This window comes from Thermobia domestica, chromosome 4 (assembly GCF_964235325.1).
Source record: "Thermobia domestica chromosome 4, izTheDome1.hap1.1, whole genome shotgun sequence".
NCBI classification, from domain to species: Eukaryota; Metazoa; Arthropoda; class Insecta; order Zygentoma; family Lepismatidae; genus Thermobia; species Thermobia domestica.
This window is the reverse complement of record NC_137457.1, coordinates 254,297,645-254,317,007: the sequence shown is the minus strand read 5'-3', so window position 1 is coordinate 254,317,007 and position 19,363 is coordinate 254,297,645. Positions and strand designations below refer to the sequence as shown.

The following is a 19,363-nucleotide window of genomic DNA, read 5'->3' as shown; positions in this document are numbered from 1 at the left end:
TTTTTTTCTTCGTGATGGAGACAAGCAAAACCCTCAAGACTCTCAATCACTCGTGGTTCGATTAAAGTCAAAACGTCACACAGCAAACAACAGCTTTCGACACTGGGTATGAACATGTTTTTATTCCATTTGACATGGACGAAAGGAGTATTTTCTTTCTTATCTATCTCATCTGTATTTGACAGCAGATAAAGGTATAACTACAATTTAAATTTGTGACTGTGACCGATCAATCATATAAGTAAACTAAATGATAATTTATGTGCAAAAATGAACTCGTTCAATATCCATTTTCGAAATTTTAATTTTGCAAATCAAGTGTCTACAACACTGAATAGTGAAAATATTATCATATCCTAATTTACGTATAACTGGTATTTTTCTTATTTTTCTATGATGGACTGTGTCACATTTGTAACTGTGTTAGGTTGATTGATTTATTTATTAAGTGGAGTTTATGTCTCCTTCATGCACCATTTTAATATGAAATGAGACTTACATTAATGTGCAATGCCAAACAATACTTGAATTTTAATCCGAATTATGCATCCCTCTCCCCGAAAATCAGTATCATACATGGTAATTAAAATAGGAACAGCATAAATATGTTTTCATTCATTTCAACGACTGCTATGATTTTAGTATTTCTAAATGTATAACACGAAATAAATGAAATATTCTATTTGTTAGAAAACTCTGCCGAACGATATTATTACGAATATAGTTGGTTAATTAGAGTTTAACGTCCCGTTCATGAGTGAGCATATATGAGACGTAGACTCACAATTACTCAATGTAGGATCCGAACCACATGAGCTCTTACAGAAAATTGAATGCTAGTCTCCCATGCTTGGAAGGATAATATAAAAATAGTGAGCATACCTGGTTTTCATCCAGGGCATGTTACATTTACAATTCGTATAATATTGTTTCCTAATTGAATTTAAAAAGAAAGTCGTTGGCAAAGAATTGTTCAAAGAAATATTCTCGGTCTCCTGATTGGTTAGGAAAATACCCCATGCCGTAAACGTCGCCAACACCTAGTGGCCCATCTGCCGGTAAACGTCGAACGTCGCTATAGCGACGCGTCGAAGGACTGCCGCTAGTGTGCCACTGGGGGTAGGGTTTCGTCGAGTCGAAAGAGATATCTAGAGTCGGGGTATTGAAGTTACCACCGCGTAGCAGCGAGGACTTCATTTTCGTCCGCGCTTCTTCTATTCGTCGCGGAGAATCGTGAAGAGACTAACACGAACTATCGCCAGTCACGTGCATCCGGTTATTATTATATATTATTTTTCCCTGACGAATTTTTCCGAAAGTGAGCTACGGGGGTCAAGAGTAACCCCTGGCTCTACATCATGAAGCGAAAAATCTTGAGATGAGTGCGTATAATTGTATGAATTTAGATGACAAATGCAGCCGATCATTTGAAAGTGAATATAGGAGAACCATGAAATAAAGTAAATAGACACGCATCATTTTGTTATAAAATTACATTATCTAATCTCAAACGGTTATCGTCGAATATACATGGTTACAGGAGCACTCTGATTAGCCAAATTAAAAATACCTCAAGGATTTATACAAACGACTTTTCCTTCATGGCTTCTGTGACAAAGTCGGAAGAGTACACGGCTAGTAATCCAAAAATTGGTGGTTCGCGCTCACACCGGGACACTTTTCTTTAAACTTATTAAAGTGTTTTTCAGACTCACCTTAATGTAAACAAATTACGCATATAGGCGATTTAACATATTTTGGGGGAGTAATTTCTCCATTCCGTAAACGTCGCCAACACCTAGTGGCCCACTGGCGGGTAAATGTCGATCGTCGCTATAGCGACGCGTCAAAGGACTGCCGCTAGTATGAATTTAGACGACAACTGTAGCCGATCATTTGAAAGTGAATATAGGAGAACCATGAAATAAAGTACATAGACGCGCGTCATTTTGTTATAAAATTACATGGCGAACGGATTTTATCTAATCTCAAACGGTTATCGTCGGATATACACGGTTACAGGAGCACTCTGATTAGCTAAAATTAAAATACCTCAATGATTTATGTCTCTACAAGCGACGATTCCTCTCTCCCCTCCGTAGCCAAGTCGGAACAGCTCGCGTCTAGTAATCCAAAGGTTGGTGGTTCGCGCCTACCTTGGGGCACGTACATTTTTTTTTTTTTACTTTTTTAAAAGTGTTTTTAGACTCTCCTTAATGTGACAAATTACGCACATAGGCGATTTAACATATTTTGAGGGAGTAATTTTGTTGTTCATCGACGTTTCCTCGCGTCTCTGCCGCTGGTGGTATAATTTTCAAAACGGAAGTGGGGTCACCGCGGATCGTTGCTGCGGGGCCGCCAATTTTTGGCGAGATATCTCTAGTTGCCTATCGGTGGTGCTCCGACGCTTACGGCATGCGGTACTGACCTACTCCAGGATTTGAACACACGAACACATGATTAACAAACTATTAAACTATTCATCTAAACTACTAGACTATTTTGCGTACTACTTCAAATTTGATTTATGTAAAGTGGTTTTCTGTTGCACACTAGGTTTTGTTTACTATCAGATACGACTGAGTTTGCAACGAATAATTAAAGTTACATCTCTTCCAATATATAAACGTATTTCTGATACAAGTCACATTTTCCTTTACGTCACAATAACTGATATAAAACAAGACTAAATCTGTGATCTGATCATTAATAATAATAAAGCAATAGTAGAATTGCAATACCAATTACCTAAGCAATAAAATTTGACGAAGAAAATTAAGTCAACTAATGATCTTCTCTTCATACAGGTCTAGTCTCACATGAAAAGTTTTTCAATTACTTAACGGATTCTGTACAACATCAAATATGTGTCAGTGAAGGTAAGTGGTTACCTTGTTTGAGTTTCAAACAGAAAACTCGAGTTCGAATCCCGGCAAGTCCTAACTTTTCGTCATGCTTCAATTTTAATCCATACTCAGTGTGATAAGCAAGATCTCCTGTGAAGGAAAGAGATGTTGGAATGACGAGGAATTGAAGTAGGACCATGAATGGAGACAAAGCTTTACAAACTCATTTCCTTCAATTGTTCGAGATTTGATACTTTCAGTTTATTTAAACCATTTTCTAATTTATGCATAATTAGTGTTTTCTTTTTCTTCATATGCATAATTAGTGTTTTCTTTTTCTTCATACGCAGTACGTAGTGAAATAATACACTACACACAACAAGTTATGTCTTTGACATATATTGTACTCAATGGATAATATGCTCCAAACAACACAAATTTATCTTAAAAAGGAGAACTTTTCATGCATCAACCGCACAACAAAGGCCTGTTTCAATGCTTCACAGGCCTACCAATTGCTTCAAATATTACGTGAAGGTTGGGTTATATCTGTTCAGGTGATTATGACATCAACAAAAGTACCGGACTCGACCTAGTGGAGTTAAAGCAGCCAGAGGCGAGGAATTACGTTTACTAGTAATTATATGTATAGCACATTCAGGTCTACAATAATGCCAAATTTGAAGTAGATCGGACGAATTTGGTTCAACTCTCTTTCTTTCTTTCTTTGAAAATGGGACTAAATTCCAAATCCAAAACTTCATAGCTTATAACTATGAGAACCAAAATGCTAAATAACATATTATTATTAATATATATGCATACTACTTCAAATCTGATTTGTGTAAAGTGGTTTTGTTGCACACTAGGTTTTGTTTACTGTCAGATACGACTGAGTTTGCAACGAAGTTACATTTCTTGCAATTATAAACGTATTTTTCGTACAATTCACATTTTCCTTTTCATAATAGATATATATAGCACGTCAAATTCTGCGACCATGCCAGTTTGATTTAGATCAGATTAGATCATTCGTTCCTCTGCGAAAATACTAAGTCCAAACCCCAAATTTCATGGTCCTTAACTCATGAACTAAGGGGCTACGCAACATATTATTTCACATACTTATATAGCGAGACAAGGTTTACTACCATGCCAAGTTTGATCCAGATCGGATGAGTTCGGGTTAATTCGTACGATACACTAAAACTATCCCTGATTTCTCGAAGAAAAAAAAAAAAATATGAACGACGAAAATAATGAGGATAATATTCATATGAATGTTACAAGGCTATATATCTTAAAACATACATACATAAATAGAAAGAAACTGTAAAGGGTTAAAAAGAATACTACAAAAGCAAAATTATTTTATAACATGTATTGACATTTGAAATTTACATTGGAATGAGACACATGACTATAGCTCTAGCTACATACAAAAAGAAATATGGCATGAAGTGACAAAAATGTCTATGAAGGCATATATGTGTCTATATAATATATAATTCACTCTTCATGTTTTTGTAATTTTTTTAATACCTAAATTATATGAGGAGGATGGGCTATTGTCAGTAACAAATCTACAGAATTTAAAATACTGCGGGGGTTTAAGTCCAGAAACTGTTCTACACCAATTACAAAGCCCTCTGGTTGTTTTCTACAAAGAATCTTCATAGATTCAAACTGCAGGTACCTAAAGAACAAGTTTTAACATGTTTTGGTAAACATAAATTAATGATTGACAAAACTAAGGGAGTCAACATATGTTTTTCACAAGAAATTAAAACAAGCTTTTTTAATTGCATAGTCTAAAAATATACATATATGTTTATCTTAACACTTGTAGCAGGAATGATAGATATACAGGAGGAATTTTTTTAAAAATTTTCTTTAAACAGTTTGTAATGATAAAAAATAATACTTGAATGGCGTGCAGCATTGAAACAACACCAAACTTAAGTACAAATGTTATGCTTTGTTGATTTCATTGAAATAGAAAGCAGCATACATATCACAAAATAAGAACATCCTCACGTCTTGATCTCATTCACACTAAAAAAAGTATTGCTAATTACCTCTATAGCATAGTCTTTTTTCATTGTTTAAATTCTTTTAATTATTAATTAGTTCACGTTTCTCCTTTCTTCATCTAATCACATTGTTAAAACAATTTTTTTTTTCTTGGTGTTCAGAAAAAGTCCTGACACCTTTCCTGTGTAGGAATATATATTACTATTTTTTATATATATAAACAATTTTTAACATGTAATTAATTATTATAATAAATATTGAAATCGTATAGGTTTAAATTAATGACCTGGAAACTTTATCCGTTGCAGATTTTGCACTGCATATAAGGTTAATAGAGATTTTGCAGTACAGTAATATAAACTATCATTATATCATGAAAAGAACAGAAAATAAGTTTTAATGCTTCTCGTATCATTATTGATGTTGTCAATAACTTAAGAGATCGTCTATTTCGGTTTATCGGCATTATTTAAATACATCTGTTCTATTAATAGATAACCACACATTTGGTTCTGTGAAGTTATAAACACAAGCAATGCAATGAGATATAAATATTTAGTTTCTTCTGATTGATCTCTGCATTCTAAATCAAATTCTTACCTAGTTTGTTTACTTTTTATTATTACGATCTTATAATTAGGAACAAATATACAGTTATATATATGAGTTCTTTTGGGGATGATCAGAATCCAGTACACAGCCCCGCGATCACTGAATGTTGCGACTATGTTTACAATAAAATGGTTTAGTGGTTAAAGGATTATGGTAAGCAAAAATTAAAAGATTACGTATGTAGTAAACTGAATTCCACTTTTCTTTTGCATATCTCTTTATCTTCGTATCTTAAGATAAAGTGAAATAAGCTATCCGGTAATACGGATTCATGTAACATCTGCATTCGCTATGAAAACGAAATTTTCACAAAAATGTTTCATAACCTCTCCATTATTCATGAAATTCTTTAAGTGTATTCCTATTAACGTATCACATTTTCCACAAACGCCATTAATCCAAGTAAACAAATTTTATCTTACAATAAATTAAAAATCAACTAAATTATTCTCAGACCACAAGGTGAAGGTTATTATATGACAAAAATAAAAATAATTTCTTGCATATTAGAAAGAAACATTGTTAGAAAGAAAATCTCTCCAGGGTCCCCATTCTTCCACAATTTTCGAAGTGACAGAACAACTCATAGATATCAACATTTGGACTTCGTTTGGTATAGAAAACAGCATAAAACAAAATGGTCGACATTTTTGAGATATCTGTTTGTCTTTGTAGATATCACGTATTAGACCTTTATGAAGACCAGATTTTGGTAGTCACTTTGGTTACTCCGCTTATTTTACAAGTTGTGACAGAATAACGAATCTACAGAGACTTTTTCCTTTTTTAACTATCATGCTCAGACCAAGTAGCACGAAGCTAATAAAATACGCGTTTCACACTATCGCAAGCTAGAAGGGTCAAAATGACACTGAAAAAATATGATCTTACATCCTTGTCGTTGCCATAGTGAAAAAAAAATCAAATCAAAATAATGTAACTCTATCCATCGCGACTCTGGAATTCACTAAAGAAATAATTAACACTTCTGACCAGAGTATATACACTTATTTATTAGAACGAAAATATAGTGTAATAGTTTCGATAACTTAACGTTATCTTCTTCAGATACTAACTGAAAGAGATATCTTCAGAGCATAGAAATATTCACTAAACGACTTTTAGTATATGTATTTCTATGCTCTGAAGATATTTCTTTCAGTTACTGTCTGAGGAAGATAACATTAAATTGTCGAAATCGTTACTCTGTATTTTAGTTTTAATAAATAAGTGTATATACTATGGTCAGAAATGTTAATTATACAAAATAGTCATGTTATATATGATTAAGTTCAAGGGAATCTAATACACCTTTCTCCATCAATTTCACTTCGTCTTCAAAATATTACAGAATTTTATTGTTATTTATTTATTTATTTTTGTAGCCATTGTTTATATTAAAATTTTCACAATAGACCTTTTGTTCGTATTTCTACAGGGAATAAATGCCGTTAATTGTAGTAAGGAACATCACTTGACAATGAGCCTTTACTCCAGAACTTACAATGTCTGTGTTTTATGATTACCTATAAAAATAGACAACAATACAAGTCAGAATTATAACTTTAAATTTCCGCAATATGAAACTTCAAAGAGTGAACAGATCAAGGATACGGAAATGTATTTCGTGAGAATAAATGTAAAGTAAAGTATATACACCCCTATATGCTTTCGTTTATCTAGCAGCCATATTGTTTGGAAACGAAAATGTAAGTTTTGGAATCTTGCACTTTCGATATCAATGAGTGACAAAACTACTTGACTCATCCGTCCAAGATATTATTACGAATCTGCTTCAGTACAGACAGTACTAGTACAGAAAAGTATTTTGAAAGCAGAACATAAGTTCCGAATAGTAGAGATAGATAATGAGGAGAAAGAGGTTAAGTTAATGCTGTCCTCTAAAAAAAAATTAGGATTTTGAATAATATTGGCCCGAAACTAATATAGAATACTGAAGAAATAGAAACAAATAATACTGTGTAATCTGTCTTTTTCTAATTCGGAATGTTTTCTTCTATTTCGTTGTACAACTAACACGAATTTAAGTTAAAATGCAATTTATTCTAATATATATAACTGAAATTTAAATACGATTTTCAGAATCATTTTACATTAGAATTATTTCAAATAACTGCATATGACAAGAACACAGAAACAAAACTAGGGTTTCTTAAACCAAAAATTTAAATGTTCTTTGGCTTACAGGGATATCGATAAACAGTGTCTGACAACGTGATCCTGTAAAATATTAAATCAATGCCTGAAAAACACGTAAAGCATTGATAGGTAATCCGGCATGCAATTTTACCTATAATATACATTATATGCTAAACCTAAAATATATTAGGCAGACTTGAAGCCATATAATTAGTGGAAGGAAAGCCTGAACATTTTTTAAGGTAATAAAAATTTTACACTTAGATATTCAAGTTATGAGTGAGGCCAAAATGCATATGACAGATTTGGTTCTTATAACGGTTTCTATAATCTTACTTCATTATTATTTTTAAAATATAATTTTAGACGTAATCACGAAGACTTCCGCCGACAGTACTTCGAACCGTCCATATTTACGTCTATGATTTTCCTTACTGGATAAAATTTTGTTCGATTCATAGATTCCACGTTCTTATGCAATACAATACAATAAATATTCAAATTGAAAGCATATGAAATGTGGTGTTGGCAGAGAATGCTGCGTATATCATGGACCGAAAGGAAAAGTAACGAAGACATACTAAAAGAAGCTAATGAAGGACGACAGATCATGTAGATAATAGGAAAAGGAAGAAACAGCATGCTTGGCCATTTTATTCGGCACTCCGATTTGATCACCGTGTTGATAGGGGGAAAGGCAGAAGGAAAACCGGAAAGAGGAAGACTAAGGATAGAATATCTAGATGCAGTTATGAAGAAGAGACATTTTCAAAATATAAAACAGCTCTCCCAAGAGAGAGAAACGTTTTAAAATTTCCATGTTGCCCACCAACCTATGGTTGAGATGAGAAAGAAGATGCAATACAAAGGTCATGATAGACGAGATTTGCTATTTACGTGGATTCCGAACACGCAGGGACTTGAAGTCTGTGCTATTGGGAATGCATAAACCATCATGTAAGATCACGTAATAAAGAATACTTCTTCCCCATCATATTACCTCACTTTCAAGGAAGCTGGATTATAGGATCACGCCACAGGTTTTGGCAATGGAATCTATTTTCAATTCCGCATAAGAATTTCCAACTAAACGTTTGCTAGAGAAGCAATCAAGCTTCTTTTTCTTTATTTTTTTTATAAAAAAGCTACTTTCCCTGTGATTACTGGAATTCTAGAAAAAAAAATCCTAAATGTGAATAAAATTTAACGTTATTATTTGAGTTATAACTGTATTTTCACAATTGCTAAATAATTTAAAATCTAAAGTAGACACCATTTTCTCAAGTAATTCCTCGTTGTTGAATGATAGGTCTGCAAGTCAACACAATTTGGTGATGCACGCCTCGATCTCAAGAATGAAGGAACTTTCTCAACAAGTTATTTTTAATAATAGAATTTTGTTGGGTGTTAAAAGTTAAGTCTTTTCTTCGTTACTTTTTGTAACTTTCGAAAAGCATGACAGAGTGCTGTCAAATTCAACCAACATTTTTTTTTAAAGATTGTTAAATATCGGTGCCATCTTTCATTTTTAATGCATCTACGTATATGGGAAAGTATTTTTCTGTTAATAAATAGACACTTTACTTATACAAAGCAAGAGACACTAGAAATAACTTTTTGCTTTCTTTACAAATCAAGAGACGTTAAAAACAACTCCGTCACAAATCAAGACATATTGAAAATAAACCCGTTTTCACAAATCAAGATACACTGAAAATAAACCTCTTTTCAAATCATCGAAACATCGGAAAATAACCTCTTTTTCAAATCAAGAGGCAATGAAAGTAAACCGCTTTTTACAAAACAATAGTCATTGAAAAAAAAACATGATTATTCAAGTAGATAGGTAAATCAACGGAATCAAAACAGTAAATCTCAATGGATTAAAAAAAAAATGCCCATTTAAATCAGCGCACTAAGAATACGGAAAAATAAAACCGGCATCTAATGACCTCAAGCAATAATAGGTTATACCTTTATGGTACATTTGTGTGTTTCGTTCTATGTATTTATGACTTTTGTATACTTACTCACTCTCCAATGTATACTGTATATATATGTAATTTCATTTAAAAAGTCTAATCTTTTATGTTTCACGCAAAAAAAAAAAAGTTACCGAATAATACAGTTCCTTGCGGTACTCTTGAAGAAGTTAAAATGTAGTTAATGAAATTTTTCTGAAAATGTTAGAAATCGAAATCTTTTCATGAAATATTATTACGTTTTGGAGATAAATGAGTCTTCTCGATTAAGTGCATTTCTTTCATTACACAAATTAGCTTATATACTTATTTGTGATTCTACTGATTTTCAGTTGTGATGTCTGAGTGCCACAAAAGTTTGTATTAATGTCAATGACCGTTTTCATATCATTATACAGTCACTATAAATAATGCACAACTTCAGAACGAATGAAAAAATTTGAACAGTTTTCTTCGACGTAATTTTTGACATCAAGTTACTTAAAATCGTAATCAAAATTATCTGTTTTTCTCAAATTATTGATCAAATCTACAAGATGTTTTTTTTTTTCTTTTTATACCTATACCACAAACATATCTAAATAGAAATACCATTAAATATAGAAAACATAAAATTGCCGAACATATGAATACAAAATACAGCATAACTCCAATTATTCTAATGGTAGTCACCTGGATAGCAAAATAGTCGAAAACAAAATAACTACATTAAAAAAAAAAAGCTTACTTTAAGCACTCCTTATTAAAAATACGATTTCTTTGAAATTCTTATTTAAACGAACGTTAACTTTTATATTCAATTGGAATTGTCTTTATTAAAAAAAAAAAAGTTTGTAGTAAAAGTGATCTTATTTTCAACATACATTAGTCTTACGTTTTTATTAAACACAAATTATTTTAGAGATTATTTTAAATTTTACAACGCAATTTTGTTTCTATGCTTTTCCAAATTATAAGGATTTCTGCATATCTGAATTACCTCCAGAACTCATTAGTCCGAATAATCGGAGTTTCACTGTATAAGAAAGAATTTATCTTTAATCATAATTAACATTGTAGTGTCAAAAATAGCTTTAGAAAGTTGATACACTGCAGTGCAGACCATCAATTTCAATACATTCTACAAAACGTTTGATTCTCACTAAGTTTCACTTAACGTAAGAAACAAAAATGCTCTGTATGAAAATGCGTCATATACCATTAAAAAAAAAAAAAAATCCTGTTACTGTACACATTTACGATGTTTCAACAAAGGCTCTCTCTCACACACACATTACAACTTGCATGTGCTAACACAAATGATGCTGCCTTGCATTACAAAACAATGGCACGCAGATTGGCCACCAAGGATAAAATTTGATTTTTGAAAGCTCTGATGAAAGAATTACTCAATCTTATTCACAACCAAAATGCTTCTTAGAAATTTGAGCAATAATATAAATTACATCAAATAACAACGATGCTCTAATGTGAAATCATAACTTGGGTAAATTCATACGTATTTAAGGAAACCAAAAGAATGATGCACAATATTTGAATTTGTACTTGTGAGTTAAACATGCTACGTTCGTTATAAGGAAGCACATTAGTGATAAATCTTGAGTTTTTCTTTTTGCATAAAATAACCTCATTGTTTCTTTTTCTTAAAAACGCAAGTGTCCATTTTTCATGGAGTTTTATCTTGTATTATTTATCACGACATGTAGCATGCATACTATAAGAAACAAAAATGTGTTGATGGTGTTCTGAAAATAATTAGTAGTAGTAATTCACATTACAGCAAGATAAATAAGCTTTCTTATGAATAACAGCAAGAGGACGCAATAACCACACATTTGGTGTTGTATTACTTGACAAAGATTCAAATTTTTCACCACAGTGCAAACGAGCAAATAGAAAAGCGAATGTGTTTGGACATGTTAGTAGTACAGCAATTTACTTTAATTTGTCTATTTCTCTTAAGAAAACGACAAAATTTCAATTTTCAGGGAATGAAGCTTTCAAAAAAGATTATTAGGTCATTTGTATCTTTTCTATTTGAATAATACACAGGTCTTCTGCGTTTATCGTATTTTATTATTTTTTGACTCCAATGTACTACAGTAGTTATTGTACTGAACTCGTCACTGTATAATTACTATTGTCCTGTTTTCTTAACCGTATAATTGCTGCTGAATTTTAAGTGGTCACGACTACCATTTTAAAAAGGTGTGGGTATGATTTTCGGATAGTCTTTAGGTTAAAGATTAAAATGATCAGCTCATAAAGAAGTGTCTAACAAAGAGTGTTACTCGCAATTAAGTTCCCTTTTTCACTTCTCTAACGGGACAAGGTGGCTCAGTGAAAAAAGCGTTCACTTTTGATGCGAAGGGTCCTTGGTTCAATTCCTGGCTACGTGAATTTGTGATGAATAACATCGTATCCATGACTTTTCTCGGCTTTCTTCTGTTTCCTCTCACATCCTGGTACTTTACAATAATTCACTTTCGTTAGTCATCCGTCTCCATTAGCCTAAAGCAGTGCTATTCAACCGGGGGTACGCGAAGATATTTCTCGGGGTACATAATCCTAAGATAAGCACATTTCCAATATTTATTGAATTATCCTAGTTGCAGAAATTTCTTTCTTTCCAATGGTTCCTCTGCGTTAACATCAATAAAAAAGAAGCACAGAAATTGCTTGAATCCAGAATCAGCTCTGATTTTCACACTCTCGAAGATTCGACCAAGAATCAAGGAGTTGCCTTCCCGGAAACAAGCTCAGTCATCTCATTAACAGTTTAGTTCTAACGTTATTATTATTATTATTATTATTATTATTTTAATTTTAACGTTGTCCTCAGTGTGCGAATTATCAGGGAAGATGAGGGGAAAATCCCCCTCAGTAGAACTGAATGTCTCTCATATGTTTTGAAATTTCACATGTTAATTTTTTCGGGTGTGCACTTTATTCTCCTGTAAATAGTCTTTTGATTGGCACACTGATTGCCCTTTTATTGGGTCTCTATTTGTTCCCCTTTTTAACCAACAGAACATGTATTTAAGTTTAATAAGTTCACTTCGATTTCATTTCTTTTAAACAGCTTCAGGGGTACACAATTGGATGGCGAACTGTGTCAAGGGGTACGCGAGAAAAAAAAAAAGTTGAATAGCACTGGCCTAAAGGATATAACCGCGAGACGTAGATATTTCTTTTCATTTCATTACGAAATAATTAATACAATGATAAAATACGCGAGTTAACAGAAAACTAAGAGAATTAGTTTATAATGGTAACTTTTTTTTTTCCACTACTCTCACAGATGTTTGGACACGTTCGCTATAGTGTCTAGTGTCGTTGCAAAAAGGTGACGTGTCAAAATATACAACCAGAGAACGTTAAATACACATAATATTTTTATACTTGATTGTGTTGCTCTTTGTACAAAAACACTAGATTTGGAAATTATAATTTTTAAAAAAAATAATCAAAAGCTCCAATATTAAACTAAATACCTTCATACCCGAAAATTGCAAATTTGCCCCTTCTCTTGTAACATTTTTCTCCACAAAATTATATTATTATGGTAGTATTTATACATTTTTCATATACTTCTTCTTCTGCTAAAACGAGATTATTTCTTTCTTAAGTAAGACATTTATGTACAAAAGTGTGTGATGGTACCTTATTAATATTAAATTACACGTTTAAAAACGACACGATGCTTCAGCTTTCAGCAAATTCCACCTAAATTATTAGAGCACAAATTACGAGAAAAGTACATAACAAAGCAAGGAAAAAAGAGCTAATAAAAATAGTTTTTGATTCACTACAGAATTCACTTTAAAAAAAATGGAATTCCGTATTAACTAGTAGTAATCGGATAGATTAAGAAAATGAACAAATACGAAGTTTCCGCGAAAGTAAAATAACAAATAATATAATAATTAAAATAAAAACAACAATAACAACAACGGAAAATGCTTAATCTTCCTCCTGAGTGATAATTAACATATCACACTCAGTAACACTTATTTTTTGTTTGTGTAATTTAAAAAATCAACAAAAAAATACCACAGTGAAGTGATTAGGTTCTCATATATAATATATATAATAAGGATTGTTAAGCTATTTATACAGTATTATTTTTCTTTAACAAAATACACTTATTATTCAATGCAGACACATCAGTTTTGAAATTTCTTTATATATATATTTAGTAATGTTTTCAGAATAAGAGGAAGCATGATACAACAGGATAACAGATACAACAGGATATAAAATTACATATATAACATGATCATACGTGGAAAAGCATCAACCAAAAATTTGTTGTTGAACCTTCACAACATCTGAAGGAAGATTTTAATTTCTGACTTAATTTTAACCGCACTGTTTCTCTTCCCCTCCAGGCTGTGAGCTTAATGTTTATTTTTAGGGAGTGATATATGCCCATTACCTTTACGAATATTAATTAGTAGCCTAATCTATTTTTTTAAAAGTACGTTGTTACATTGTATGTGGAATGCTTTCTTCTTTTTCAATACCTACAACGGATAGTACTAGCCACGGTCGCTTATTTCGATCACGCCACTAAAATTGTCTTGTACAGAAATGGTATTTATATAGTAAATTGAGTTTACCAGTTGCAGTATATACTGTAACTAAAATGGCAAGAATTAAGCAAATTGTCTGATCCTATACAAAAATTTTCAACACTAAACAATATTAAAATATATATCTTGTTGTAGTGCTGAATTAGTTGTTTATAAACCACATATAAAATAAATTCACAACAAAATAAAATTTGTCAAAAAAGTAAAAATGTTTCCAGGTGTAAATTTTATTTTAGAAAAGAACTTAGTTAGTCATCCAGGCATTCGACTTGCAACGTTTTCTGGAAAATAATTTCAGTGATTCCCCGATTTATTCTTCACTGATTGTTATGGTTTATTTACAATAACCCTAGAGGCTCAGATACACGTATATATATATATTTTTTTTTTTCGAAAGCAATGAATTTGTCACAAAGATAAAATAAGTTCTGGTAAGTAGACAAAAAAAAAAAAAAAAAAAATTCTTGTTTGGGTCTACTCATAAACACAAATCGTACATTTGGACGAATGAGTAAAATACGAACTAACTTTCAGAATGCAGTTAATTTAACAAAAACAAGCCAGAGATAATGTATTAACGTATATCAACGTAACAGGTTAATCTAACATACATATATATGTGTGTAGCTAAATTCAAATCTACCCTCCTGGCATTCCTCATAGGACTGAGAACCACTCCTTCTTAGAAAATGTCACGGCTGCCAACAGCGCAGTCAACCGGCACAAATTTTAAAAATAGCCTTATGTGTTATTTTCAGTAAGAGTGCCGCACAGAATAAAACCATAGCAGAAAAATTAGATTAAGAGTCCATCAAAATTTGTCAGAGCGAATCCGATCGGATAACTGCAGTGCCTAGTGTACGGTATGGTTGCGAGAAGGACCCATCTTATAAACAATATCCCTTACATTTTGCTAAGGGAATTATATTTGTGAAACGAAATTTATTTTGTTCATGTAACATACAAGCCCAAATACTCATGCGCAAATGGCACGTATATCTCTCAATTATGGTATCACTTTGGCTTTATTGCTCTGTTTAACTTAGATTCATACAACCTATAATTAGGGATTTTCTTATTTGCAGTCTATTTTTACCAACAAAAAAAAAAAAAAAAAAAAAAAAAAGTTGCAGAAACAGAGTAAGTTGGAATTACTATGATGCTCAATAACTGCTCTTGAATCATGTCATCAATCCTTAATGAGACTGCTAACCAATCCAAGACATGTACAGAGATTTGAAAATCAATTCTATGGGAAAATTAGTTAAATGCTTAGTACTGGTCTTATACGTCGTATGTCTGCCAAACCCATGTATTTCATTTTCTCAAAACAAGTGAAGAATAAAAAAGAGAAAATAAATTTGAAAGATGTTAAGTGTCCTAGAATTTAGAAAATTATTTATGAAATGGATTAGCTTCAGCTTTTGAATATGATAACAACGTAACACAATCATGGCATACTTCTGAATTGTAAACATTCCACAAAACAACTATCAATCCAATCGCAGTGTTCAAAAGTTAATAACAAGAATACTTAACATGTCGTAAAATACTGCCAGATACAGTAGTTGGTTTAAAACGACAAGAAGAGGACAGCACAAAGAATGGTTTTCTTTACTTGAAAAAAGTAAGAATACCCAGGTACCCGCCACATTCTTTACACTATTATCTTCTTGCTATTTTTACTAAAACTACGTCTGGCAGTACTATGAGAAATATCGAGATTTTTGCCACTGACTTTCTACTACATATTGAAATAGTTACAGTTAAGAAGATTGTAAAAGGTTTTCAAGTAAAATCATTATCGATGTTACAAATCCATTTTCGAGATATCCCATCGGGAAATTAATATTACCATTTTCCGTTACGTTATTCCGCAGAGCTACAATGAACGATCGACTTCGAAATAAAGGGAATCTGTACTGCATGTCCACCCAAATTTTTACGACTCTATTCGACAATCCCCTACTCTGGGTAATTTCACTTAGCAAATAAATATTCACCAGATAAAGGAATATGTCCGACAAATTACTTATTTTTCAAAATCTACAATTTGTATATTCTGTTGTACCTGTTTTCTGTAAAGTTAATTTCAAAAACGAGAAACAAAAAGAAAAAAAGAAAATATTCAGGCTACATCGAATAGTACAGGGGCATTCACATTTTTTTCTGTGAATCACCCTGTTTTATTTATACTTAAATATATGTAAAATTATTTACTAAAACACTTTTTTTTTTTATTATTTCTTCACAAACTCTCTAAATATACATCTTGTTTGGCAGCAGCTAACTTTTGAGCCTTTGGGGACAAATATATACAAACCAACTCTTCGTCAGAGGACAGAATTATCATTATATATATATATGTATGTATATCTATATATAATATAATATTTATCTAATATTTATATGCATATGTATATAGCAGACTTAACAAAATTAAGAACTGCAACATTTACAGTAAAACACTGCTTAAAAATCCTATACATGCCCTGTAGCCATGAAGTCTTGCAAATTCATAAGATCATAAACTTATGCTTTGTGTTTGTTTTTTTCAACCCTTAAAACATATATTACACGAAACAAAAGTAATATATTTTTTTTCTTTAAAGATATAGCAGAATATGGTGGATTGATTTACACCACACTGCGTTGAAAGCTTGCAAAAACATTTGGAGAGATTTTTTTAATTTTAATTTTCTTTTCATAGAAATTATTAATTATTTGTTAAAATCACTAATGATAATATTTTACATCTGAGACTGGTTCTGGACAGTTATGTTACACAACGCTATGGACATTTGTCTAGGATGGATTCTTTGAGTAAAACGTATTATTCATACATCCCATTCTTTCAAAAGTTTTCTTTTTTACTTTTATTTTTTTTTAGCTCATCATGGACTGTTGCAAGTTGATAGAAACTGGAAATAACTGGCTTAAAATCTATCAACTTGCTCTCGATCACTCGCACATGCACACACAGGGCTTAAAACATTTATATTCTTATGTATATATATATTTATATATATAATATTTATATATTATTCTTATCAAACATATTTCCCTTTCTGTAAGTAACTAAGCTGTTACTACTGCAAACACTTGTTTGCAAACTCGTGTATGATTTTTCAAGTGAAAAAATCTACACAGTTTTGTATTTTTCCCCTCTCTCTCTCTGTTTAAATTCGTTCAGACTAGACTCATATATTGCTTCCTGGTTTTTTTTTCGTGTACAATAAAACCATTGTCACAATTTCATTTGCTTCATTTAGCGTAACCTTCTTTTACCAGTTTTGTATGGTAAATAACAGCACAACCCTTATAAACTTTTCTCTTTTAAAACGAATCCTGGAATAACCTTAAACATTCCAAGCCTTTTCATTATTACTTGTAATATTCCTCACTGGAATATACATCAGTAAAAGTGATACAACTACATTCTCTAGTAAAATTTGCCTAATTGTTAACACAAACAATAATTTGTCTACATTAATAATTAGACATATTTTCCAGACGAAAAATTTTCTTCCAACTACGGTGAATCTTTCCATTATGAAGTTATATCTTCATTATTTGCAACTGGACTACACGAAAGCGCTGATTCTTTGTTATGTTCTTAAACTATTTCTTTCCTAACCAAAATACCATATTCACAAAATGTCCTCTATTTCTGAATATGGAGGGTAAGGTAGAAAAGGAGATATTTCTTAAAATTTGTATTCCTACTAGGATAAAAAAAATGGACACACAACCTGGGTTGATGCTTCATGTTAAACTTCATACCATTAAACACATAAGCTTATCTATAGCTGCCTATTTTCCTTTTGTTCCAGTCCTTGCGCCTATGGAACTCAGTCCTTCTCCTCGGCTGCGGGAACGGTGTAAGCTAGACAAGCCCTCACCTGCAAATATAAAAGAAAATTGTGCATCTATAAATAGCGATAAGAATAGACACTAATCTCACACACAGAACTACTGATATCACCATTACCGACTCGAAATGGCACTGATTTCACATACAGTACTGCATGATACCATTATTAGCAATAAGAATAGACACTAATTTCATATACAGTACTGCGTGATGCCATTATTAGCAATAAGAATACACACTACTTTCATATACAGGACTGCATGATACCATTATTAGCGATATAAATAGATACTAATTTCGCATACAGGATTGCGTGATACCATTATTAGTGACAAAATGGACCTAATTTCACATACAGGATTCGCAATTTCATTATCCTAGTTTGATTCCCAAATATGATTCTCCAAAGAGAAAATCTAGCTAAATTACCTTCTCCCAACACAAAATGGTAATTTTCCCCATTTAGTGAAAAAAAAAAAAAAAAGCTAAAGTTGTTTAGGTTGATTACAGTTTAACATCCCTTTTCAGCAGCGACGCTATATGAGACCTCACCCCTACAACTTAAGAAGCCTAATCACTGCGAAATTAAAATATCGCTAATTTTACAGTAATTATGTGATATCTTCAAATAGATAAAAGATCATCCAAATATGGGACAAAAGCGCGCTAGACAATATTAGTTTGTATGAGGTACCGTTATCACGAGTCACCTAGTAGCTTTCCGTTTGCAGTCATTTAGAAACGCGAAAATAAATGCCGATTTCCTAAATAGCTGGAAATCGAAAGAAGATAAGTGAGTCGTGATAACGGTATCTCATATAAAATAATACTGTCTAGGGCGCTCTTGTTCCACTTTTCGATTATCTTTTATCTATTTGAAGATATCACATAATTATTGTAAAATTAGCGGTATTTTAATTTCGCCGTGATGGGGCCTCTTAACGTGGAATCCAAATCATATGAGCTTCTGCAGGCAATTTAATTCGGGTGTACTCGTCAAAAGTGTATGGTAAGTAAACAACCTCGGGAGAATTTGAAAAGGCAGTTGTATCCAAGAAAAAACAGCCATACTACACTTCCCTTTTTTCAATCCTGTGAAGGTATTTATACCTTAACATCCACCAAATCCAACGAAATTCATCTTCGTGGTTTTGCATAAAGATATCGATTGAAAATTTCTTTTTTAAAAAATTCTTAATACGATAAACTTAATAAATTCTTAATAAAATATCCTCTATTGTTGGAAATTGTAGTTTC

The 19,363-nt window shown here is 31.9% G+C and overlaps 1 protein-coding gene across 3 annotated transcripts in view; it reads right to left on the bottom strand.

Moving 5' to 3' along the window:
- Positions 1-4,215: 4,215 nt before the first annotated feature.
- The window catches only part of Khc-73 (Kinesin heavy chain 73), a 571,786-nt gene continuing 556,638 nt past the window's right edge, over positions 4,216-19,363 (bottom strand). For all 3 annotated transcript variants that reach the window (XM_081755750.1, XM_081755751.1, XM_081755752.1), the window contains one exon: positions 4,216-18,134. In XM_081755750.1, the coding sequence (XP_081611876.1) occupies positions 18,046-18,134 (89 nt within the window). In that variant the 3' untranslated portion in view covers positions 4,216-18,045. The remainder of the gene's footprint in view (positions 18,135-19,363) is intronic.